Consider the following 26,372-nt stretch of genomic DNA (forward strand, 5'->3'; position numbering starts at 1 on the left):
TTGAGAGTTAATCAGCCTTGATGTCATTCACCCAGAAGGAAAATCCTGCTCCATTTGACGGGCAATAAATCACCAAGTTTTCTGTTTTCTGTCTTCATGCAACTTGGTGGATTCCCAGTTCAGTGTATCTATCAATGGGCACAACCTTATTCAACTCTGTGTCATTGTATGATTGCTTATAGTCATATATAACTTGAGGTGTTGTAGGTAAGTTCAATAATGTCTGTTTTTCTTTCATCATGTCTGTCCATAATTTAGTAAAACACAATTACAGAAAAAATAAACCCAATTTTATTTCCAGAAAAACAAGCTGACATTGTCATACATTAGTCAAAATAAAAAGACCAAAAACAACTTTAATAATAAAACAATATCAAATTTTCCAGAGCAGGAGAAAAAAAGCACATTTAGTTAAGTGTGTGGTAAAGTCAAAGAGACATCTTTTTAGGGAGTTTTAAGATCTGATACAGACTGGAATTGGGAACAAAAGTTTGTTTCTACCTTACCTTGGCCGAGAGGATAACTTCGGAGAATTATCAGATTGAAAATTAAAAAACCTTTAAGACATGTTCCCAATTTGTTTATTTTTTTGCTGAAGAACTACTAAAAAAGATAACCACAAATGAATTGCATCCCAAATTGTTACATTTACAATCAAATAAAAAAGAAAAATCTATGAATCTACGTTTTTTTAAAATCCATACTTCAGCCCGTCAACAGACCTCAATCTTAATCCAACGCCTCTCAACAGTCCATGGATCTACCTCGTATTTAACTCAGCCTGATGATTTCAATCCCGTTGGTCTTCTTCTCTTTTATCGGCTGAGGCAGACGCCCACCTTGCCCATCACCCGTTTCCCCACCAACCTCCTGAGCTTCATTGTCTGTCCCCCCTTGCCCCCCCTGTCCCGAATCCACACCTCCAGTTTGTCTATCCTTGGGACATTCCCCGTTGTAGGTCTTGACGTAATCCTCGACGCGCCAGCCCCTGAACTCCCGCGGCTCGGTGCAGGTCAGGCCGGTGTAGAAGACGCCTGGGTGGTGCTTGAGCCAATAGATCAGATAGTGGATGTTGTAGTCGCAGATCCAGGGGTTGTTGTCTAGCGTGAGCTTCCGTAGAAAGTAGAGGTCCTCAAGTACACCATACTGGAAGTAATGGAGGCTGTTGTTGGACAGGTCGAGCTCGCGGAGGTACAGCAGGCCTGCGAAAGCAGCTGGGAGGGGCAGAGAAGCAGAACTGAATAAGTTGGTAGCTCGTGCCATCACACCTGAATAATTCCTCTGTGGTTGTTTGTGTTGTTTGTTCAAACTTGAACTGAACATGCAAACAGTTGCTTATTTGCATTACCAGTACACATTGAGCAACATTAGCATGCCTGTCCCTGACAACCAAGTATTTACCAAGGGTTTTAATTTTTATCTATACCATTTACTAAAAGAAATATCTAAATATTGGGCTCTTGAATGCTTCAGTTTCCTCACAAGCTAGCCGCTAACTTTTCGTCTACTATTTCAGCCTATAAGATAGAAAATAGAGAGTTTTCTTAGTGTTTTTCCCCATGGAAACTGTTGCCAGGCTAAACATGTAACATTTAAATGTGGGTGGATCAGTTGACCTGACCTGTCTTCATTTTGATTGAATAAAACATAACTGTTTGAAGCTGAGTCTTATACATCTGGTCTCCTATGTAAGTGACTCAACAGTGGCTTTAGGAGGTAGACATTGTTACAATCTGTGTAATGGGACAGCGGAGACTGCTGTCCACTAGCCTTGAGACTGGCTTTGATCTTTAGAGAGCGGAAGAGAAGGGGGGGGGGGGGGGGGGAGCAGGAGAGAAATGTGTGGTACATAATAGAAGTAGACAAAATGACAATAAAGACATGTGTGAGACAGAGACAGGGAAGAAGACAGATCCTGGGGGCGTTCATTTTTTCTGAGATTATTTTCCAGTTCAGATGTTACTGCTAATGCAATCTCATCATTTAACCCTGAAGATTGCCCTGATAGAGGGGACTCTAGGAAAGGAAGTATGGGGGGTGGGGGGGGGGGGATGTTATATCCCCTCTTCTCATGTCTTACCTCTGGACTCATTAGACTTACTCCCCTTATTGCAACTGTTCATTTACTTCTTCTTCATTTAACCCTCATTAGCTATAAGAAGCCCAGGCTGGTCTATTTTTATTATGATTTCCAAGGCAAAGAATTCAATTTATTGAATGTGTTATTTAGGAAATTTAGTTTTTTGTAGTCCTACAATTAATTAATAAAATGAACACAAAGTTTGATGGTGCTTGGTCAGACGACCTAATTTGCTCTTGACTCTCAGAAGAGACGACACTGGGTAAAATCGTTTATCCCTTTTTTCCACTGACACATCTGTGTCATGTGGAATTCCGGCCATGGAGGGCAGAGAAAGAAAGTCCTGTTTCTACTCAGGCTCTTGTTCAATAGAGAAGCCTATAGGGACTGTGAATGGAAGGTCCTAATTGGTTCAATGAGGTGTCAATCAAAAGGTCAGAACCCGTGAATTAGCACAGAGAAGCAATCTATGGATGTAATGTGTTTCCAATCCCTTGTCAATGCAACAGGACCGTTTTTGTTGGAATATTATGACGAGAAGAGTACAGTACAGCTTCAGACGGTAAGAAAAAGGATTCAGAAAGACAATTTTTTTGTCAGTGGTCTGACAGAAGCGTATATTGTGGTTGCTCTCTTGGTTGGATCTGGAATTGATTTTTGGAATCACAAGAATTGTAACGTTCTAGCAATATATGGCATGAGTGATACACACAGAACAACAGTTGTGTATATGTCGGTGATTATGAGAAAACACATTTGGGGGCCATAAGGTGTGGTAATATATGAAAAAAGTTTCTATTGTTTGTAGATTTTCAATACAGACATATGTGTAATTTTTAGTTTTCTAAGTCATTGCCTCTTAGCAGGTTAATGGACATTTTTGAGAAACTGGGCCCACTTCTGCTTGTAGCACATCCAAAGCAAACACATTTTCACATATACTCTATCAGCCTCAGTGGTATAAAAACTATTTTTTCAGTCTAGTTTTTAGGTCTGGATAAAAACTTCTCGCAATTGTGGCTGGTTGAAATGAAGAAAGTGTGTTAAATTTTAAGTGTATAGATTGACTGATGTGTTGATTGTAATAGATTTTGGGGAGACAACTCCTCCATTCCCAATAAGGAGCCATATTGGGGAACTCAACACTTTGAATGGTTGTGTTTGTGTGTCTGTGTGTTGATGTTGTTGTGTAAATTCCAAATAATTGCTCATTCATTTATTGTCTTCATCATCCCATATATAACTCGTGCCTTCTGGGTGGGTACATTTTTTAAGTCATTTTTTGAAAGCCAAACTGACTCTGGTTAAAGGTGGAACAGATTGATTGCACCTGGCTGGATCAGAGTGACACTGATTACAGAGCTCCTCCTTGATTGGCCAAACGAGCAGGTAAGAGGACACAAGAGGTTAAAGAAAAGAACTAACTGGTCGCTCTGTGTTTGTGTTTTCACACTCCAGGATGATGTAAAGAGAGCTTTCTTTAAAATCATTTTTGGCCAAATTACTGTCTGAATGGAAAATTGCAAAATTAAGATTTTTAGTGTTTCTCCTTTTTGCAGCCAGCCTGAAACATTCTTTTTTTTCTTGATAATCTATATCTTGCACATGTTTTCCATTCTTTCCTCTCACTACAATCCATGTTCTAGTACAGTCAAGGTGGAGGTCTTGCACGCTTAACACTCCATGCTAGGCTAAGCTAACCGGTTGTTAGCTGCAGCTTCATATTTAGTGTACACATTAAGAATGGTAAACTACCATCTTTTTTATTATCTAACGCTTAGCATGAAAGCCAATACATTGTATTTCCCAAAATGTCTAAAATATAGCTTAAATGAAAACTCTTCAGTCAGCTAGTTGTTCTTCTTTCTCATGACTATTGTGTTCCTGTCATTGATTTTCTCACTTTTATTGCACACACATTAAAAATGGTCTGAGTGGAGAAAGAAACACATAACACCCATTCGGTTTCAGCAGAGGTGATAAATTCAGGATTTACCCCCTCCAGGCTTTCCCAGCTCTCGGGAAGATCTTGGCAACAAGTCTCCACAACAAATAAAAAAATAGTCTCTCATCACCATAACTACAGATCTCATCGTTGCATAAGTCCCTCTGTTCAAAGACTGTCTCCTGCAAAGTTCTTGCTTCACAATTGGTAATAAAAAAAGACAATGCAGTCCAGAGTGACATGAAGGGTGTTAAGAATATTGTTGCACGCTTTACCCTTTCCAGAAAGGTGGGGTCCACACATTGTGACAAAAAGAGTGAAGTCATCAGTCTTAGTAAAGTCTAAAGTATTCCAAATTTGCTGTTCTATTTCAGGGAATTTGCGAGGCGGAAATCCTAACAGCCTGGCACAAAAACGGTCTAAAGCCAATAATAAAAGCCTTTTTGTGTTTTTCTTCAGGTTTCCTTTTCATCCACACGGAAAGAGAACATTAAAACAACCTTCAGAAAATGATTCTATACATTACACATCATTACACTATTTACTCCGAATGTGAGGATGATTAGAAGCAGAAACCATGATTGAGACCACATGTCACATGGCTATCACTGATTTTGATTAAAAAAAAAACTCTGAATCCATTCTCCAGTTTCCAAACAGTCTTGGAACACACTGAGGCAAGCTGCAGCAGATTGTTTACATGTGTTGTAGAGTAATAAAGAAAGAATAAAATAACAGGGTGTTTTTTAAGGATTTCCTGCCTGGGCAGGAAGAATTAGCCCAAACATCATTAGCCTGGAGAGTAATGAGTGTGTACTTTTTTTTAATGGCGCTCCACTAACACGGAGGCAGAATTAGTATTCAGAACAGATATTGATCTTTGGAGCACTTAATTGTCTCGTGTCTCGCTGATGAAAGACCTTAAACATTTGATTGATCTTTGTTAGGCCCTGACAGCTGTACATTTGGTTACCTGTGTTGTTAAATGTTTCAAATTTGAACTAAATCTTTATCCTGGCGCACTCACACGAGGCAAAGTTGTCCCGTACCGTTCATAAGTATGATTCTCCCCGCTCCCCGTTCCTCACTGACCTACCCTCACACTGCTCCAGGACTCATTGGGCCTGAGCACGGTTGCCTCTTGTACATAACATTGTAATGCAACACATGTGATTATGAAGCATGCTTAATTTACAAAACAGGGAGACTCAAAAAAAGGTCAAATAAAACAAAATAGAATGGACGCACGGTCGAGTCTGCGTCCGCACATCAGAGAACAACACAGCAACATTAATGACTTTGTGGATTATTTTAAGTCATTTTAGTCAGATGCAGCCATAATCCTCTGGGATTTCTCCATAATGAAGGCTGAAAGACAACGAGAATTACCCTGAGTTTCTTCATGTATAATGCTTGATGGTAATGACAGAGTGGATATGCTCAGAATTGGCAAAACTCTGCAATATCCGGACCTTATATTTTAGATGTTAAGGATGTTTTAAGATTTATTTTGGGGCATTTTGTGCCTTTAATGGAGAGACAGGACAGAGGATAGAGCTGGAAATCAGGGAGAGAGAGAGTAGGGAATGACATGCAGGAAAGGGGTGAACAGGTGGGATTTGAACGCGGGCCGCCCGCTTGGAGGACTACAGCCTCCAGCGCCCCAGGGATGGTTTTTACACTCAGACTGAACTGGTATTGAAACGGAAGCAAAAGTCAGACAATCAGAAAAGCATACATTTTATTGTAATGTGTGGACATGCCAGGTTGTGTGTGTGTTGGAGGTTTCAGAAGCTGTTGTGTTACCTGTGTCTAATCGTTGCAGGTTGTTGCTGCTGAGGTTGAGCAGCTTGAGGTCTTTAGACAGCAGGAACTGTTTGGGCCTGAGATGTTGGATGCTGTTACTGGACAGATCCATCTTGACTATGTCGGACGGCAGGTCGGACGGGATGTTATTCAAATCTGCGAAGAAGGAGACACAAGAAACATAAGTCCTTCACGCTCTAGAAAGAGTTTGTAAAGACTGAAAAACACAACAAATACAGAATCATTCCTGTTTCTTGGTTTACAGGATTTAAACATATGTGACAGTAAAATGAAATCAGGAATACGACCTTCAATTCCTGGAATCATAAAAGTGCAGGAAATCTAATGTGTCTTGCATTTTGATATGTTTTCAAGATGTTGTGTGGGTTAGGAGAAATGTTTAAACTTTTCAAGATGGTGTCTACTGTGATACGATGTATAACAGTAAGTCATGTCAGTGCCAGGGGAGAGCATTTTCACTCTCTTACAAGGTGGGAAATATGAGTGTGTGCGTCTGGGAACACCGTCAAAATGTCTGTTTGATGGTTCTAATGTATTAAACGGGGATTCCTACATATTCCCACTTTGATAAAATGATCCTCTCTGGAGGTTTAAATCCCACGCTGAGGTACGCTTCACAATCACTCCTGCAGAGTCTGGACAGTTCAAGTGGAGATTTGTCACTGTCGACACATTCTGGCCCAGAGCGGGGAAACAACAGAGCTGAAGGCTGAATCTAGATACCTGATTAAAAAAAGTTGTCCTTTTGAGTTTAGCTTCAGTAAGTAAAATGTGTCTCTCGCTCCAACAGATATGGTAAATGGACTTGAGCTTATATAGCACTTTTATGCATATCACACCTAACCATTCACAGACTGATGGCAGTGGGCTATGTAGTACCCATCAGAGGTAACTAATCCCATTCATACAACGAAACAGCGGGAGCAATTCCGGGTTTCTTGCCCAAGGACACATCGGACATGTTGCCCAACTGGAGATCGAACCCTCGACCTTCCGGTTAAGGGACAACGACTCTACCAACTGAGACACAGCCGCCCTTAAATAAGATACGCAACCCCTGTCACTGTCAGTAAAAGAGATATACAAATCGCATTCATCTGAAATCTAATCTGCTTTTGCGGTCATAAATTACTTCTGTTAGAACTGAGTAGGTGGCCTGTGCATCCCGTCCTGGATCGTCTAAATGATCATGTGTGATTGTTTTCAAAGCAGTCTGCAAAACGGCTGCATAGACAAGAAACAAGGGAATGTTTGGCCAGTGATTACAGGCTGCGATATAATCACGCGGTGTTTACTTTCATACAAAATCACCTTTTGTTTTGTAGACGGTGCATATGTGTGGACTCCTGCAGGTATTTATTTACATAGACTTTATAATGTGCTCGTTAGAGTGCTTATGGGGACTTTTATGGAGCAGATGGTGCAGTCATTATGCGCACGGTTTACTGCTACAGATGTTGTAGCTAGCTTTATCATGGCGACATGGTGCTGTAAATCATCACGCACTAAGGGGATATCATTGCATACACACACAGGACAAAGATATACAGCATGCACACAGATGTGTCCAGTGCAGTCAGGATATGTCATTATTATTGTTCAGTGATGCTGCAGAAACACTTTTTTTTTTTTTTAGACTCTGACTGTAAGTTCAAAAGGAGCTCACTCTTCAGTGAGAACCTGAGGTCTGTAGGGATACCCATCATGCCTTTGGTGTACATGTGTCTGCATCTTTGTCCAAGCAGATTTTCGGATTTAAAAAACGCTGGAAAAACTCTTACTCAAGACACAAACTCCCAGGTGCACACGAGAGAGATCAGACTACAGACTACTGAGCCAAAAACAAATCAACAAAAGCTCTGCGTCTGAGACAGATGCAGCTGTGGTCTGTTGGGGTTTTACAGTACGGAGAATCTCTGACACTGCCCTTGCAGCAGTGACAGAAGGCTAAGATGTACTGTAGGGATCTCTCAGGGGATTAAACTGTTATTATCTTGATCTTTATTTTCTAGATTTTGCACCCGTCCCTCTATTTAGCATTGCTCTCTGAAGTGTGCGTTTAGGAAGTCAAACTCTCTATCAGGAGCCTTTAGGGTATCTTGTGATTCTTAATGGAGCACATATTTAAGATAAAGTCAATAGCCCTTTTCCTACTCTAACATCTGTGGCCCTCCTCAGAGCGGGATGGAGGAACATGCAGAGAGAGAGAGAGAGAGAGAGAGAGAGAGAGAACATGTCAGGAAAAGCTAGAGTCATTCATTCAGAACCGGGTTTTTGCTAAATCTGCTGAAGTCATTACTTCATCACTCATGCGAACATCTGTCCCTCTTGAACTTTACTGTCCAAAAAAAAAAAAAAGAAGTACTTTTCTACCACCTGGGAAGAAGAGCCTGGGTTGTGTATAACTTAACCATAAGTTAAACACAGATAATTAATCATTTTGACTTGGAGTCTTTATGACAGAACTTGTTTTTATCTTTGTGCTTAGTTGAAATGTCAATTCAGCAATTTAGTCGTAGGCTAAATCTAGCGCAGGTTCCATTATTTAAACACTTGTAAGCTGTAATGTATGCACAGCAGTATTTACTGCGCTAAGCTACCTCCATGATTTAGAAGGAGTCTGGACTTACATATACTCCTTGAGAGGCTCTGATTTAACACTCAAAATGACACTAAGTGTTAAAAGTCTAATTGTTTTTCCTCTTTTCGTCACCATATATTCTGTAAATTGTCTTCATATAAATATTCTTTTTGCAAATGGGGAACTATATTATTACATGCATTTAAATTGTGCAGCTTTAACTATTCCTATTGGAGCTAATGGTGCAGTATATATAACAGGCTGTTTGGACAGGGGAAAAGGAAGTAGTTAATTTGTCACTGTGCTGACATGATTACTCGAGGGTCAGCTCTGCATACGGCTGCAAATTCTTGTGGTCTGGACCCCCGCCTCAGAGTCTGACAGGGGGACTGATTTCTTGATGTGTTTTTCTTAGCACTAGATGTGCTTTAGGTTGCGGTGTGTCGGTTCAAATGTTAAATAGCTTCTAGACTTTTAACACATGTCATTGAGGTCACTCACGATTTAATTGCTTAACCTCATATATTATAACATCTAGATGTGTAAAGGTAGAAGGAAAATAAGTTAGGGATGTTTTAAATTACGATGAAAATATCCAGAATGCATCTGTGTGCATGTGTTGCCATCTTTTTTCTTTTCTCTGCCATATCACCAAGACAACAGTGTCTTGGGAATTACAAAATAATGACAAAAAACATTCCATCGAATTTTTGAAATCCAAAGCCCTAACCATAACCTTATCATCCAAATCTTGGCAATAAACAACAAGAATGATCTCCATCTCTCTGAAATAAACCAGGAATTGGTTTCAGGAGGGTTTTTTGGTATCCCAATGGACTTTTCTCACAGTGTCTCACAGACCTATTCACCCCAGCATGAAGTCATTATTCTTTGGGAAACCCTGAACTCCAGAAGTGAAACATCAGTTCTATTTCATAACAGCTGTGCAGTTCACAGAGTGTAGACGGGAGGAGACAGCAGCTAAATCCTGCTGTTAGAAGAGAGTGATGTTTGATACTGTCCTCTTGGTCATTCATGCTCTCCACCTCTGCATGCAGCTTACATTACATTATGGAAAAACTTTCTTTTTTTTTTTTTTTTTACTGACAAGCTGCCTGCTGTCTGTGGTCCAGGATACGCACTGTGTGTGGAGATCTGTCTGATTCCCAGTCACACACACAAGTCCATTTTTTGCTGCCGACTCAAAGGGCCCTACATTCTGATGGAGGATTTATGCTACATATGAAACCAATGACTTTATGACCTTGAGCCCAGTCTTAAAGGCAGGCTAATACATTTAATACCCCTCTGTAGGTGGGTTTCCAAGCAACAAGAGGTGTGTACAAAACTAACTCTAATGACTTTTTAAAGTTACAAATACAGAATATATTTAGTGTCTTATAAGCCTACTTATACAATATCTATACACTTTATATGTTAATGCTATGGTTATATTTTATAGGCCCTTTTTAAAATACATTTTAACAGACACAAATATTAAAAATACTTTTCAGACTAACAATACACTTTGACTTGACCTCAAAGTAAAAAAGATTTGCTTGAATGTGTCAAGAGACGTGTATTCTTTGAGTTTGAGATGCCAGGTTTCTCCACCAGGTAAACATGTCTAATTCTAAATAGTGGATATAACTTTTTCTAAATACTACAAATGAGAAGCTTGACTATGAGTTTTCTCGGATGAAGCAATTGTTTGTAGACCATACAAACTGTAGTCTGATGTTTCTTTTATTGTAGTCAGCATTTCTAAATATTAGATGTAAAAGGCTAAAAGATAGCTTCACCGTGACTACGGTATAAATATACAAGCTTTTGATAGTAAATTGTCCAGTGTGAGGTTTAAACATTTTTAAATTGATCGCTATAACCACAGAATAACAAGTCCAAGTTCCATCTTTGAGAAACACAGCCTTAGGAGCTCCCATACTAACGCTAACCACTCAGTATGTCATAGGGAGAGTGATGTGGAGCCTGAAATCTGCTGTGGTTCACCTCAGAGAAACAGTCTTCAGACCAGAGTAAAGAAGACATTTAGAGAGGAGGGGAAAACAGGATGAAAGGGTTAGCTCAAAACAAACTGCGAACCAAGCCAAGCTAAGGTTTGGCTAGTGGTCTTTCCTGACATCATGTGTTTACTTGACAGGTTTGTGGAAACATCATTATTCCAATAAAACTTCGTTAATTTTGTGATTAAAGGCACGGTTTGTCATTTTAGAAAACTAGCATGGTTTTGACAGTAGCATTCCCTCAGTGGTCCGTCTGCACCTGTATTGTATAAGAGCCGTTTTCACACTGGTTTAACTAACATTAAAACTCATTTAAGTCGTTTTTCTAATGGAATTTGTCAAATATAATTGGGCTATATTCTCCATAAAGATAACTGATTTTGTAAAACTGTCCTGTCGAATAAAAGGCCCAAAAGAATCTCTAGAAATGTTACAGAGTGTCACTTCTCTGCCAGCATGTGTAAAAGTTTAGGTTGTTGAACAGAAGAGGGTATCTTGTGATTAGATTCCAATATGATTGACAGTTAATGAAACCAATGCAGCTAATGAAAACACAAGCGCTGGAATGCACTCAAGAGAAAACAACCAATTGAAAAGACTGCAAACCTTAACTGCTCTCAGCTTACAGTTCCACTATATGTGGGTCCTTGTAAACCAAGAGCATAGAAACCATGCATTGAACGTCACGCACAGCAGCTGTAGTGCATTAAGCAACATTCACACATCATGTATCACTTTCATGGTGGGGCATGATGTAGAAGGAGGCAGGATGTGGAGTTATAACCAGGCATTAAAAAAAGAGAAAAACATGTCTATAGATGAAGGGGAGAATCTATCAGTGAGAAAAAGTGGTTCAGATAATGAAATGATTCAAACGTCCTTCTGTAGCAAAAAAAAAAAAAAAAAAAAAAGTTAGGGAAAATGTGCAAAAACGCATCTTTGAGCATTTACACAACACAGACGAAGCATTGTGTGGTTTTGGCTCATTCGGGCTCTATGAAAGATTGCTTTCTGTGAATGGCAAAAGCTTTCCATTTACAGATGCATTCAATTGCTCGTTTAAATCTGGGAGCTCCCCTTGTCTCAAACAAAGACACAAACCATCTTTCAGTTCTGTGTGTTGACAGCAGATGGTATTTGGGCGTCAAAAGGGGGTCGTGTTCATGCTTTGAAGAAGAGAGAGAGACAGAGATAAAGATTGCTGGTGAGACAGGAAACGGACGAAAGGGAGAAGATGAGAGAGCAATGAAGAATAAAGAGCCCACATTAAAGCAACAAAAAGTGATTTGTCTGCGAATTTGAGAAATGTTCTTCGCTGCCTATGGTCTGTCTTTGAAAAGGGACATTGAAACAAAAGTTTTATGGAGCCTGTATGATAGAAGCCTCATAGTGGCATTTTTACACAAAGAGCCATATGTGAAAGCGGGGGAATTGAAAGAAAGTTGGAAAAGCTTTTATACTGATTAAATCCTGCCTGTTTTCATCCTTTCTGCAGTTTTTTGACTTCCCACGCTGACTCAGAGACTAAACTGAAAAAAAAGACTACCAGATTGCAATGCTGGGGGGCTTTTACTGCCTTCTGAATTAGTTTGAGAACAAGAATCTGCAGAAAGTTAAGAAATGCATGATTCAAATTAGAATACAATGCAATAGCTGTGTTTGCAGAAATCGGAGAAGCGCTAAACATCACAACAGACCACACATGAACACAAACACACCACAATCCAGCTCACCAAAAACACCGACCTCAAACAATAAAATGTAAGATATGTCCTAGAAAGTTGTGCTGCAAGCCCAAATTGCTATTTCTGTGAGTCAATGTTTGGGAAAAAGGCGAGAGTTTTAAGAAACTAGGACCAGCCAAGTGTCTTTTCCTCCCCCTGTGAGGTTCAGTCTTAATTAAACAAACATAAATCTGCTTGCTGGGCTTCATTGCAAAGTAAACATTTGAAGTTTTCTCTTGCTAAATTGCATTGTACAAGCAAGGATTTATTTAGACTAAAAAGTGCTGAGCAAGCAGAAAAAAATTATCTTTTATCATCAGCACCTATCCATACTATACTATACAATACGATGCACACATGCAGCTGCCTCCATCGTATCAAAAGCTAAAAATAATAAAACAATCAACAATCCACATGTTAACACAAAATCACTTACCAATGTCTACAGTTAAACAGTTGCTGATAAGAAATAAATACAATGTGTGGACTTTAGGTTTGCGTGTTATGCATTGATTGTTCATCCTGAGGAGGAAATGGATTTGTATTCCAAGTTTCTCTGAAATGATACATTGATGAGACTGGTGGTGTGTACACCAACCAACCAATGTAGAGCTGCTTTAAATGAACTTCACTCTTAAGCATCATGTGTAGAATAGTTGCGTCATGAGATATCCAAACATCAAAACATATTATAAATCCTTTGGAGTTTGTGTAACATTTAATTTCAACATTTTAAAATGACATCATATAAGATATCAAAGTGACACATAACTTGACAGTCCTACCTTTGCTACTACAGTCCAGCCGAGGTTTGGGAAACATGTAGGTGTGGCACATAGATGTCGCCTCTGGCTTCTGTTTGATTGGTGGAGGCCTGGGTCGCCCCCCTCCTCCACCCCCTGGCCTGCTATCCACCTGGTTGTCATTCTTACACAACGACTCCACACTCAACTTCTTCAGCTTCTGGCTCCTCTTCGACAGTGGCTCTGCACACTTGGCATAGTTGCCCAGGTTGCGGTTGCTCGGCACCTGCAGGGTCCTGATCAGGCTGTCCAATGAGCAGTCGCAGCTCCAAGGGTTGTCATAGATACGGAGGTAGGTAAGGTGGGGCAGAGGGAGCAGGAGCTCCTCAGAGGCTGTTTTTAGTCCGTTGTGTTGGAGCAGCAGGGTGGTGAGCTGGGAGAGGCCGCTGAACGCGCCGTCCTCCACCATGGAGATGTCATTCTGTTGGAGGTCCAGGCTCTTCAGCTGGGTGAACTGGGAGAACATGTTGTCCCTCAAAACCTAAAAGGGGGACATGAATGGTTAGTTTCTGTGTAATTGCTGTCAAAAGATATTTCTTGTTGCACTTTTGCTGTCAATAAATGGAGCAAATCCTGCAAGCTATAGTTCAGGTATGCAACTCAAATTGCACTGATTTAAGGCGTTGATTTTCCTTAAAACGCTCACAGGTGTAATCACTTATTAGAAGCAAAAGCCAATGACCACCAAGGGGCAATCTCTTTAATCCAAACAGGTGAGACAGGTTCACGTTATCAAATTCTAAAGTTCCATTACTGTATATGTACAACAGCTTATCATGAACTATTGATCCATTTTGAAGGGGTGTTGACAGCAGAACCAAAATAGTAAAAACGGGAAATGCAAAAAAATTGTGCGGAAAAAAACTAAAATAAGAACCAATGGGATTGCAGTACAGTATCAAGATTTTAGTTGTCAATGCATTTGAAATTGGAAGCACAAAATTTCACATCAGAAATACTCATATGACCTTTTAATATATAATGCAGCTTTAAGTACAAATTGCAGAATAAAGTTTTAGGACTCAGATCGTAGTTTTAATTTGTTTAACATGCAATTATCCAGCCATGCCAAAGATGCACCTTAAACTAAACCCTCCTATGTTCATTCTTTACCTCACCATTCATTCATTCAACAAGTCAGCTCTTTGAAGTGAAATGGGGCAAAAGTAAAGTGTAATTGCACTAATTTCTGACCGTTTTAATCAGTGTTTATATCTCGTTAATCCCCTATTATTTATTACTTCGCTGGCAAGGCTTTTTGTTTTGTTTCTCTCAACACCTGTGACACACACACACACACACACACACACACACATCCTGTGGGCTGCCTCCAACATGTAAAAACCTAAACACACATCGCAGAAAAATGTGTCTGTGATCTGGGTCCAAATAAATGGTGCACAGATGCTCAGGGTATCAACACGCTGGAGGGGTTTACGGTCAAAGTAAGAAGCTTGAGATGTAAATTTGGAGGAAATTGATGCATTTGTTCCACAAAACTGTACTTGACATTTCAAAACATGTTGGTTATTGTTAGACTTTTCTTATAAGTGTCTCTTGTCTCTTTAAATTCACAAGAGTCAGGGTGTACCTGAATCTTATTTCTCGCCAACAGCAGATGTTGAATATCTTTAGGCCAGTCCTGCATCACAGTAGTTAGCTGCCGGTCCTGACAGTCCAGGTACTTCTCTCCAGCCTCTATGTATTCCTTACACTCCTGAGTCTGCCGTCTCATCACTCCAGCCCTGCCTCTGCCCCGTACACGGCCCACGGCGCTCCGCTCCATGACCCCTGACCGTGGGCCTCTCCGGGGCTCGGCTGACCGGAGGAGCAGCAGCATCAGAAGGAGGGTGGTGAGGAGACGCATGATGTTGGAGAGGAAAGGAGAGGAAGGGAGGCCTCTCAGTAATCAGGTCAACCTTGGAAGACGGCTGTCAGAGGTTTGGTGTGACAGCACACAAGAGGCTGGTCACAGCTGTGTTTGGAAAAAGAAAAAAGCAGGGGAAAGAGAGGAAGAGGTTATTTTAATGTTTATTTTTTTAATGTTTTTAATGTTTCACAGGACATTTGCAGGCACTTGCTGAGATCTTATTTAACCATTTACACTTTATAATATAACAGCATACATTTGTGTGTGAGCAAAGCCTGATATAAGATTGATGGCTACCGACTGATATGGGCCTATAAGAAATATATCTGTATCTGCATATAGAGAATATTTCTCCTTACGCTGCCTACAATAGTACAGACAGCTTTTTATATCTACCATGCATGGTCAATAATGCTGCTGTTTGAGAAATGAAGGGCAAGAAATAAATCATCAAAACATAAGCAAGCACTAATTAGCTAGAATTAGCTTGTTTATGTAAAGGGTTGAAAAATGTGTTTCGTTTTAAGCTAAAAAAAACAAAGGTTATTAAAAGGTTAAAAATGGATCACAAGATTCATTGGTTCAAAGCCATTGGGACATTGTAAAAGTTAATTATAGTGAAAATACAGTTCATTGCTAAAAGAACAAGTTAAATGAGTTAAAAAGAGACCCCAATATATTTTTTTATGTTTATGTATCTCAAATAGCTATTTAAAGCCAGATTCCAGTGCACTGAGCGAAGTACAATGTTATTACAATACCAAACCAGGTCGCTAGAGGGCGCATAGCACTTGTGAGGAGCATTATACCCCAAAGAGGCAAAATCTGCAGAATAAATCCTGCAGCCGAGCTGAACACAGCTAAACTTCGTTGCTTCTTTGTATTTACATACAGACAGACCACTGCTGGGTACACTCCTCCCTGGCACCCCTAGGCCAGGTCGGGGGAGCAACATCTACATTTTCTAACATTAGTATCAAGATCACGGTCTGCCGTCACTCGGTCAGTGTTCTGGAGCAGTTCAAAGGCAGTAATATTTTGCTCAAGTTGACACTGTCAGGAAAGGGGGAAGTGGGACAATGGTTCAGACTCCGGGGTGTCTTTAAGTTATCCCAGAAGGATAACCACAAACACCCAATCTATCGCTTTGGGGGGAGAAAACAATGAAATTGTAAAGAGCCAAAACAACCTTCTAAAAATGCACCGAAAATGATTAACTAAACCACTGCTGCAAAGAAGCTGACTCGAATCAGAATCGTCCAGGGGACCCAAAAAACACTGAACAAATAGCAAAGGCTACAAGGGAGGCCATAAAAATGATATGGCAACAAAACTACCCAGCACCCCAAGTTACTCAATGAGAGACTAGTAATTAAAACAAATTCATCAAAAGTTCTTTGTTTGTGTATATGCACACACAGACAACAAGAGAAAACACATGGAGAACCTCTACTACCTCAGCACAGAGCACTGGAGTCCAAGAGTCTATACTCCCCACACCCGGGGCCTATACTACGAAGTGAGTTCAACATACCCAGGGTATCTTTGAGTTACGTTTCACTGTTCTGAATGCCTTACCCTGGGACTTACCCCTAAACCTGTTCATACTTAGTGAGTAATCAGGAAGACAGGACTTTTAACTAACGTGCGTCGGCCAGTGCCTTCCTTTGACTCCCTACAAAACTACCTGTCTTTATTGACAGGTGGGGGGGACGCATTGTGTGTATGACACCCTAACCTAACCCTAACCCAAGCCCAGGATGCCCCAAAAACACCCTTTTAAAATGCCTGTTTTTACAGCAGATATAAGCATGTTCAGCGCCTGGTTGAAAAATAACTGTTGAGCATGTACAGTAGTCACTGTTCGTTAGGAGGCTTAAGACCTGCCTCCACTCTTTCACTCTTTGCCTATAACTAGATTGATGAGGAGTTAGTGGAGATGGCATTTTCAGTATGGCGATGCCATGGTTAAGCTTCAGAATGCCTCCTCAGAAACCAACAGGTGACATCTCTGAGGCTACTCTTGGCCATATACAACAAAGAAGACAATACATTAACTGGACTATCAATAGTCCATACAAAAGAGAATCTAAATCACTTTGTTAAAAAACAAAATCATGTACAGGAATTTGTCATAGTAGCATGTGGACACGTGGACATTAGTGGTTACGCTGCACATGCTGGAAAAATTATTGGGGACGTTTTGCAAGGGTGAGTGGGTAGAGGAAACAGGAAAATGGGCTTGGAGGGGAAAAAAAGGCAGACATTTGTTACGTGTTAACATGTTTAGGGTTAAAATGTGGCCGTGATGAAGAGCTGTTTTCTCTCAGGGAAACCCCATGCATGTTTCGTTCCTTCAACTAAACAGGCCTGGAAGTTAACCGCGCTTCCTCCCTGGCTTTTGACTCTTCCTAATGTGCTTCTTTCTGGATGTCTTTAAGATTCCCACCACTTCCTTTCTGTATCTTGAATCCATTGAAAAATGCAAATTGTCATGACATATGCTTTGCACATCCATCCATTGCAAAAAAAAAAAAAAAAAGTCAGAGCTAACTGGCTGTTGGTGGTAGCTTTAATTAAACCACTCATCAAACTCTTGGCACAACTACTATTATGAAACCGCTATGTGACAGCTGTTTGACTTACACCCTCTTTGTCTTTTTGTCTCCTTTCTTTGAAGCCATAACTTCTTGTCATTTGTGCTGCCAAAGTTCGGAGCTATCATCTGCCACAAATATGAAATCCTTGAAGTCTAGACATAATCTAATTTAAAGATAATGTATATGTTTTCAAGTTTTCTGGTTTAAAAGTGAGTCATGGATCCCTTGTGTGATTAGAGGCAATATGGCAAGACCCAAAGGTCTGCCAAGATATGCATGCACACACACACACACACACACACACACACACACTCACACACACATACACATACTTGCTGACTAAGTCCAACTGTGCCAAACCGCAACCCCCCTCACAGTCTTCCAGTGTCTCCCACAGTGGAACAAGCCCGTCAATGCATATGGGGTCGTTCCATTGTGAATCACAGGCTGAGCATGTTAGCTAGCAACAGACAGAAGCAGCTGAGAATGTATAAAGGAACGATCTTTCCAGTCCATTTGGCGCTTCTCAACTGTCCAACTATCAATTGTAATAAACTAGGCAAACATGGAGGTTAGATTCCCTTAACTCCAGCCATCTCTCGCAACAACACTTTGCGACTAAACAGGAACTGGATGAATCGGACCTTTTCAGCCACCAGCTGTCAGATTCTCTTTCTGTTTATTTTTCGCACAAGCAGACCACTTATCCTCTAGGTTTCTCTGTGTGTTCAGGTGCACGGTTACTGTACATCTACAGCAACAATGTTCTTTTGTCTGTGTTACATTGACCTGATGAAAGACATGCCTCAACACAAGGCGAGACTTGTGCCACTACAAACACCAGGCTAGACTCTAATGATGGGGAAAGCATGGAGAGGGGTCTTGAGTGAGTGGACCCAGACACATCCTCTCTGTATAACAGCTTTCAGGTGAAGTCATTTGGTCTGGTACGGGTTGTTTATATACAGAACTGAGATCCAGCTGTACCAATGGATCTGTGCAGCTAAGTGCACAGCATGGCACTAACATTCCAAGATTTATAGGATCGGCTAAGAGCAAATGCATAGTTCAGTATCATCCAAAAACAAATAGAAGGAAGGGTCCACTAAAATAGTCATCAGAAACCTGAAGAACAGCCACAGAATTCTGTGGCATACATCCAAGTTAACCCAAGGGATGAACATCATGCTTCCAATTGATACAACTACACATTTATTTTATTTTCTGTTTCTATAAACCTTCATAACATGAAAAGTCTCTTTGAATTCTTACGTAACCTCTAGTTTCCAGGTGTAATGGTACGATACCAGCCTACCAAATGTGCGCAAAGCACGTCCTTGCTCATCAAACATTTGCTGAATTTAAAAAAAGGGTTTGAATCCTTCTATTTTTACATCCCTGTCTGCCTGCTTGCGGTCTTCTTCATCCAAACCTTTGTTAGCATATTGGCATTTACATAATATCAAACCCTATGGGGTACGGTTTTAATTGAATCATGCAGTGCAGTTGTATGGAGATAACTTTTCCCTTTTAAGGATCTTCTATTAATTGATCTATTTAAAATCTATGATATCAGTAAGTCATTGTAGTAATTTGAAAATTAAAAAATGCTTTAGCTACATGAATACAACGACATGTAAATATACTAGCCTCAAACATGTCTTATGTTCATGACCTTTTCTCTCTACTTTCATTTTTTTCCGCCTTCTGTTATTAATTAACTGTCCCCAAACCTTTTGGACCCATGTTGGTACCGCTCAGATCTTTTCCACTTCACAGCTGTTCGGAAGAAGGGGCCCTTCTTAGAAAAGTATAGCCATGGTTAGACTGCAGCATCCAAGACACATTCCAGCTGTGACCATAACAAGCCCACTCAGGCAGGGCCCATCCCTGTGGTTCACCTCATGTCCATACCAGCTTGAATTAGCTTCCAGGCTAGTTTTACTCCACACCCTAGCTCCCTCTGGTCAGTCAATACTTATCCAAAGTATTTGACTCCCTCTGCTTGTACACGTCCAGCAGAAAGCCTTCAGCTTTTCTGACAGTTTCTTCTTCACCATTTGGACGGTTTCTTGCTGCCACTTTATCCTGTTGTCTACTGATCAAAACTAAAAGTTAGTCAGTTGGTATGATGTGGTAGCTAAATACGTCTAATTTTGCACGAAGGAAAACCTGCATGTTTAGGGAATCAGAAGCTTTTTAGCACAGGAGGATGTAAATGGTAAATGGGCTTGAGCTTGTATAGTGCTTTTCAAGTCTTCTGACAACTTAAAGTGCTTTTACAATGCATGTCACACTATGTAAAGTGGCCATCAGAAGTAACTTATCCCATTCATATACATTTCAGTTTGGGATGGGTTGGTTAGATTTAGGCATGAGACTGATGATTGCTTCGGGTTAATATCTGGGAAAGTCAATCAATGGCAGAATATGGCCATACAGCAAGCAGCAATTGAGGACATATATTGGAAGGGGGAAAAAGAGGGGCATTTCAAGCTTCTCACTGTGTGAAATTAGTGGAAAAGTGTGTGATTATGTGAAGATGCTCAGTTGCATGACTGTCAAGGTAAATGCGAGAGACTTGGCAGCTCTGGTGTTAGCGTGCTAAAAAAAGCACAGATTACTTTTTATTTTAGATAATAGAACGACAGTATATGAAGGAGATGAACATTGCAAACATTAGGACAGCCTAACATTGGTTACACTTGTCAGCATTGGCATGGTGAGCATGTTAGCGTGCGCAAGTTAGCATTAAGCTTTAAATACAAAGCACTACTTTGTATGCTCTTTATCAATAGTATGATAACTTAGTAACTGAAGAAGATGAAAATGGTCCACATTATGTCAGCTTTAACATAAGACACTCCACTGGAATTGTGAGCATGTTTGCATGCAGATGTTAGCAATTCACTAAAAGCCCTAACTAAAACATCACAGAGCTACTTAAAGTGCTGTGCAGTTACCTACCTTACAAATACTACAAACCCACCTATTCAAATGTCTTAATTACTGTATGTCTGTTCACCATCTAGGCTTTAGCTAACGTCAGGTTTTTTTCAAACACTTGGGTGAGATATGTCTTCTTTGAAGAAATACTACTTTTTCATGTGTCTGAAATCCAAAGGAAACTAAATCCCAGACTGAAAAGTGAGTTACTTCCTTATATTCCAGTCTTCAGCACTTTATGTAGTGCCATATTTGGCTGACAGTTTTATCATTTTTTTCAGTTTACACAAGGTCTTGTATGCTAACCAGAGAGTTGTTAAAAGGCCTCTGGGTTACTCTATTAACTGTAAGTTGTTAGTTGGTTATATTGGGTGCTAATTATTAGATGTTTTTTGTTTGTTGACATTTTGGCTCAGTTTTCAGTCTTTTCACATTTGAAACACATTAGGTAGATTTCACTAGGAGACCACAATCAGACAGGACTACCAGTAAATGCTTCAGATGCATACCATGGTAATAGTGAAAGTATGACGATGTCATCAGTTGTGATAGATATTCAGTTACCAATTGGCACTGGCGGGACTCTTAATGGCTTTTCCATTTGCTCAGCTATTTCATAAACAACGACACACCACTGGGTCATTTGCATTAAATCTTTGGAATGTTTTTTTAACACAATTTTTTTTTTTACAGTCAGTCAATTGGATGAGAAAGGGACAGCAAATCCTGAGCACAAGTGTACTCTCAATCAAAACAAACCACTGGATAAATGTCTGCGGTGTTTGTATCGCTGGTTGGAATTTGTGTGTGTGTGCAGGGAGTGGGGACTTAAAACTTAACTCATCTCCAGCTGAACCGCATGTGTCTCCCTGCTGTGCCAGCTTTAAAATGCCTTTATTTGTAAGTTAAAGCAACTAGTTTCCATTGTCAAACTCTTTTCTGATTGCTGTTATTCATAAGACATCAAAGTCAAGCAATATACTGTATGTTAAAGATTCAGTTTAGGAATGTGCAGTAGCACACATCTATACATAATTCATGGTGGTTTTGCAAAGCCAATTGGAAAGTGTGGTTTATCCAGGTGGTTTGCCAGGACTTCAGTGGTGTCATTTTCGAGGTGAAAGGAAGTTACATTTCACATCCAAAGGAGCAAAAGTCAAAGTGCAAATGTATGGAAAAAGTGCACTTTACTTATATAAAACAGTTCTTTATAACCTACACGCAGGTTCTCTAACTGTAGGAGTGAATTGAAGGAATTAAATCTTACATCCACACACAAATAGACAACATGGGAACCTCAGGGAATTTTGTCTTGGACTCTAGTACAACACATATTCAACTGTCTCCACATCTGAATCCCTCTGTGTTTGTCTTCTAAGCTGCCTACGGGATCTGATGGGTCATTTGGTCTCAGCAGACCAAATGAGGCAAAGGCAGGTTGGCTTCTTAGACCATAACAAGCCACCTACATCAGGAAGAGGGGAGTGAGAAAGGAAACACTGACTGACAATAAGAGAAATACAGATGGAGGTAGCACACATGTCACATGAAAATGACATCCAAACAAGGTTTCAACATGAAAAGAAAGCAGAGGGTGAAAAGTGAAAGACAGGAAAGAAGACCCAGAGACAAGATTAATGTCAAAAGCTGAATGGGGCAGAAAACACAATGATGTGTCAGCTAAAGGGGAATTCTACCGGTAGGATTTTTATTTTAATTTTTGGAGGGGTTTCAGGTTACACTTCTGATCTTATGTCAAGCCAGGAACACACAACTGGGGAAACAGCCAACAGCACTCAAAAACAATACAGTAAACCTTCTTGGATTACCTGTTTGGGTCAAAATACATGACCCCTTTTGGATTTGTCCAGATGCCAGTCATTAAAATAAACTTCCCTTCTAACTGTTATGACTGGTTTTGATATGAATTCTAAACCGCAAATGACCTTCCACTCTTTTTTTCCCAGCACTGCAAGAACATTGCATAATCACGCTAAAACACATGTGCTCCTGGCTTAAAGCTGCAATAATCAATATTTCACGCAGGCTGTGCAAAAGCGGAAGATGTGACTTTAACACAATGAACCGAAAGACAGCAATCAGACTCTTGTTGTCACCTTGGTGTTTAGGGGCAGTTTAGAGGCTTTTAGTAAGTTGTTTTGGTATTTCTGTTTTGGTCGAATCACACTCACATTGTATTCACCAAGTGACCAATGTGTCAGCAAATGAATGCTATTGTCACAGCTAGCTAGCTCTGTAGCTTCTAAAAGTTTGGATTGTTTGCAAACTTTTTGCCACATCAAACCAGGCTAAGAAATAAGTAATTCATTCAAAAGCTGCCAAATCTTATCAAGCTGCACATCTGAGTACTCTGAGAATGTCACAGCTTCTTACTCGAAAAGTCTTGAGGCTGCACATTCCCAAACTGCACTGGCTGTCTCCATGCTCCAATAACACTGGACAAGCCACTGGAGGATGGAAGGAGTTCAGACCTCCAGAAGAAACAGACAGAAACACAGGAGCCACTGTGTTAGAGAGAGAAAGTGAGAACAAGCTGTGGAGGTTCCAAAAAAAAGAAATCTGCCTTTTCTCCTTAGTTACTTACTGAAAAATGTAAAACATTCAGCTACAAACCATCCAGTTCATTACAGTATCGGAGAGTTTGAGGACAAGAACAAGATCCTAGCTCAAAGGTGAAGGCTTTTTACACTGCAAGCAACCTCCCACTAAGCTTACTTTGTTTCCTTTAGGCTTTATTTTCTATAAATGTAAAGCACATGTTTGACTAAAAGTCTCTGGCTTGTTACCATTTTAAAGACCATCCATCAAGCTATAACAAAGAAGTCGAATAGAATGAAAGAATGAGAGTATTAAGAACAGAGAGGGAAAAGGACACAAAAAGTCTAACCTCAAGCCCTGAAGCCTAAAGCAGAGGATGATACAATGACACAGTCAGACATACTGTATACTGTGTATGCAGAGGGAGCAAGCAGAAAAGAGAGAACCCCTCACACATCCCTGAGAGCCTAATTGGAACCAGACACGTTCAGTTCTGCAGGAAAGAGGAGGCGAGAGGGGAAAAAAGTTTGGAGACGGTGACACTTTCAAAAAGGGTCAAACACAAGGAACTCAAAAAACGTATTTCTTATGGAAAGAAGCCAAATTTCAGGCTTTTGTTTTTGTTTCTTGTATGAGAAATTAGCTTCCTGATACTCTCTGGAGTCCACAAAAACCCAGAGAATAGCATCTAAAAAGAAAGAAAAGGTCATCTTCTCATGCACATTCATCTCTGTGACAATTTTGAGATTTCAGCTGACGTTATGCAGGCATCAGTGTGGTCTCCCTCTGTCTCTTGGCTGTGTTTAATCATGCTCTGATAACTGATAACTATGAAACACTCGTCATAAAACACAAAGCAGGGGATCACTTATAAAGCTGAAATATGTCAGGTCCATAAATATGAATTTGGGAAGCAATTTATTTGTCTGGGTTTTTTTTCTCAGCTTTCATTCATTTTTTGTTTCCTATGGCAGATCTTGAATGTTTTGCAAACTGCATCATTAGACCATGGGAGTTAATAAAGTGTCATGAGATGTTTAACAGAGCTCACACATGCTCACCCCCCCCCCCCCCCCAAAAAAAAAAAGAACACACAATGTCTCCCCATTAACAAACTATGCTGATTGCTTTGTACCGGTTCCAGACACATCTGCCTCAACACACATCCAGCACTATATTCTCCTGCTTTTCTTTCTCCAAAGAGTGCCACCTAAACTGCTGCAAGCTGAAACAGCAGAAATTTAAGTAGAAGGGATTCCCGCACTTTGTAATGAAACCAATCTTGCAAGTCAAGCTTTTATTTTCCTCCCTTTTTCCTGACTGTAGGATTCCAGAGTGAAACCACACACTGCTCCACTCTGCGCTGCATGAGTCTGGAATTTTACTGAAACTTACACATGGGGCATGTAACTCCAAACATGTTTGTCAGTACTCACACACACACACACACACACACACACACACACACACACACACACAACACACACTGGTGCTTAATGAACCTTACACATTAAACCTGTATAATAAGCTCTGCACCACTTCTTCTTGCTTTTAAAAAAAATCCCACTCAAAGATTTTTGGCATGTCAGCCGACATTTTTATTGGGCTAATCTACTGAATCAAAGCTAACACCAGAGTCCCTGTATCTTTTTTCCTTTTCATACAAGAATGGCCCATGTATTCAATGAACATTTGTCATTTTGCAGATGACTAACCGTTGTTTCTCACAGTAAAGAGGGTCCAAGTGGGTAAATTCACCCCTCATTCTGATCAAGTGGTGCTTAGCACTTTCTGTTGAACTACACAGGGAACTGAATGCCCCTAAATTATGGTGGATGGGACAACCAGCCAGTTACATAACAATAGCAGGAAGCATCCCCATATTGAATGATTTCTTTGCTGCAGGACTTCCTCCGCTGAGAGGAAATTGAAATCAACTCTAGAGTGCAATAGACCTCAACTCCAAATAAGTGAGTTTGCTTATGAAATTCTTTGGAGCTTGAACAAAATGCAACTTCAATGTCTTGATAAGAATAATAAGAAGAATGCATTCCCCCATGTTTAAACAAATGCTGTGTATCAGAGAAATGTGATGAATTATGTTTAATATGTTTGCTATACAGGCTGTCATCTTTGCAGCTTGGCTTTGTTCATTCATATCTTCATATTTTTTCAATTTCCTCAGCAGTCCAAGAGATCTCAAAATTGTATTCAATTACATAAATAATTGAAACTGAACACATTCATTACTGTTGTTTGTTTTTGCATTTACTTTTTGCTTCTCCTTAAATGAATCATACGAAAGCACTAAGTCAGCTCTCAGCATGATCCACTTGTTTTCATTCTTTGTCTACACTATCAGAGCATGTCTGTCACCATGTCTAGGGAACAATGGGATCAGAAAATGAGGAGGTCAGCTAATCCTTTTATGGATTTATTACATATTCTGTGACCGAATAAAAATTTCATATCAAGATCAGAATAATTTGCTGTCGACTTTTCCTAGCTTTCAGGCAGATTTTATCACCCAGAAAACTGTGATGCCAAAAAAAAACTTGCCAAAAAAAATTCCCTGAGTATTGCACTATAGAGTGTGTATTGTGTTTGCTGCTGCTTTTTGCTCATAGATTTGATACACCTTTGTCACTTTTGTACTGTTTTAAGGATAAAGTCCTACCTGTGCAGGAAAAGAATCTGGCTCTGGCTCGTCCACAAGGACCTGCAGATCACCGGTTGGTCCCACGTCCCCGGCTCCTAATCCTGTCATGAGCGCTGTGTCTAAGCCAAAAAAATCTGCCTGGCTGCCTATAAACTCAGTGCCTGGAGTGAGGGACGAACAACTGGCTGCTCCTTCAGGGTCTCTCTCTCTCTCTCTCTCTCTCTCTCTCTCTCTCTCTCTCTTACTCACTCGCTCTCTCTTTCGCTCTCTCTCTTGCTGATGGTGCTGAGTGATTGACTGCTATTTTATACAAGCTACCTCTCTTTCTGTCTCGCTCACTCGCTCTCTTTTTCACCCACTCAGCTGGATCGACAGCATGTGAAGAGGGAGAGACTGTGAGCAAAGTAATGCTGATTCTCAAAGGAGCCACGAGGCTGAGTCTGGTTTAGCAGTACACACACATACATTCACACATGTAGGAGGGCTGCAACCCTGCACTGGTCCCCTTTATTGAACTGGTGGACTTCCTCCAGGATTTGCTGCTTACTGAGCTGACAAACTGAGAGAGAGAGACAGAGAGAGAAAAGAAAAATCAGACATCTGGATGCCAAAGGACTAAAACTCACCAACCACTGCAAACACTGTTTTGTACTCCCAACAAAAGTGAGCTGCTTTAAATGTAAATGTCAGGTTTGTTCAAAAACAGCCTCAGTCCACTACCAACATCTGCCTTTGATCACAGTTCCAGTGGGGG

General features: G+C 40.3%; 1 protein-coding gene across 1 annotated transcript; it reads right to left on the reverse strand.

Moving 5' to 3' along the window:
• Positions 1 to 268: 268 nt before the first annotated feature.
• Positions 269 to 26,046, reverse strand: lrrc17 (leucine rich repeat containing 17). The gene is made up of 5 exons (XM_020644057.3): positions 25,637 to 26,046; positions 14,576 to 14,959; positions 12,967 to 13,465; positions 5,832 to 5,987; positions 269 to 1,214 (listed from the first exon to the last, which is right to left on the reverse strand). The coding sequence occupies exons 2-5, from the start codon at positions 14,849 to 14,851 to the stop codon at positions 772 to 774; spliced, it is 1,374 nt and encodes a 457-aa protein (XP_020499713.1). The 5' UTR covers positions 14,852 to 14,959; positions 25,637 to 26,046; the 3' UTR covers positions 269 to 771.
• Between the last annotated feature and the right edge of the window lie 326 nt (positions 26,047 to 26,372).

This window comes from Labrus bergylta, chromosome 23 (assembly GCF_963930695.1).
Source record: "Labrus bergylta chromosome 23, fLabBer1.1, whole genome shotgun sequence".
Taxonomy (NCBI): Eukaryota; Metazoa; Chordata; class Actinopteri; order Labriformes; family Labridae; genus Labrus; species Labrus bergylta.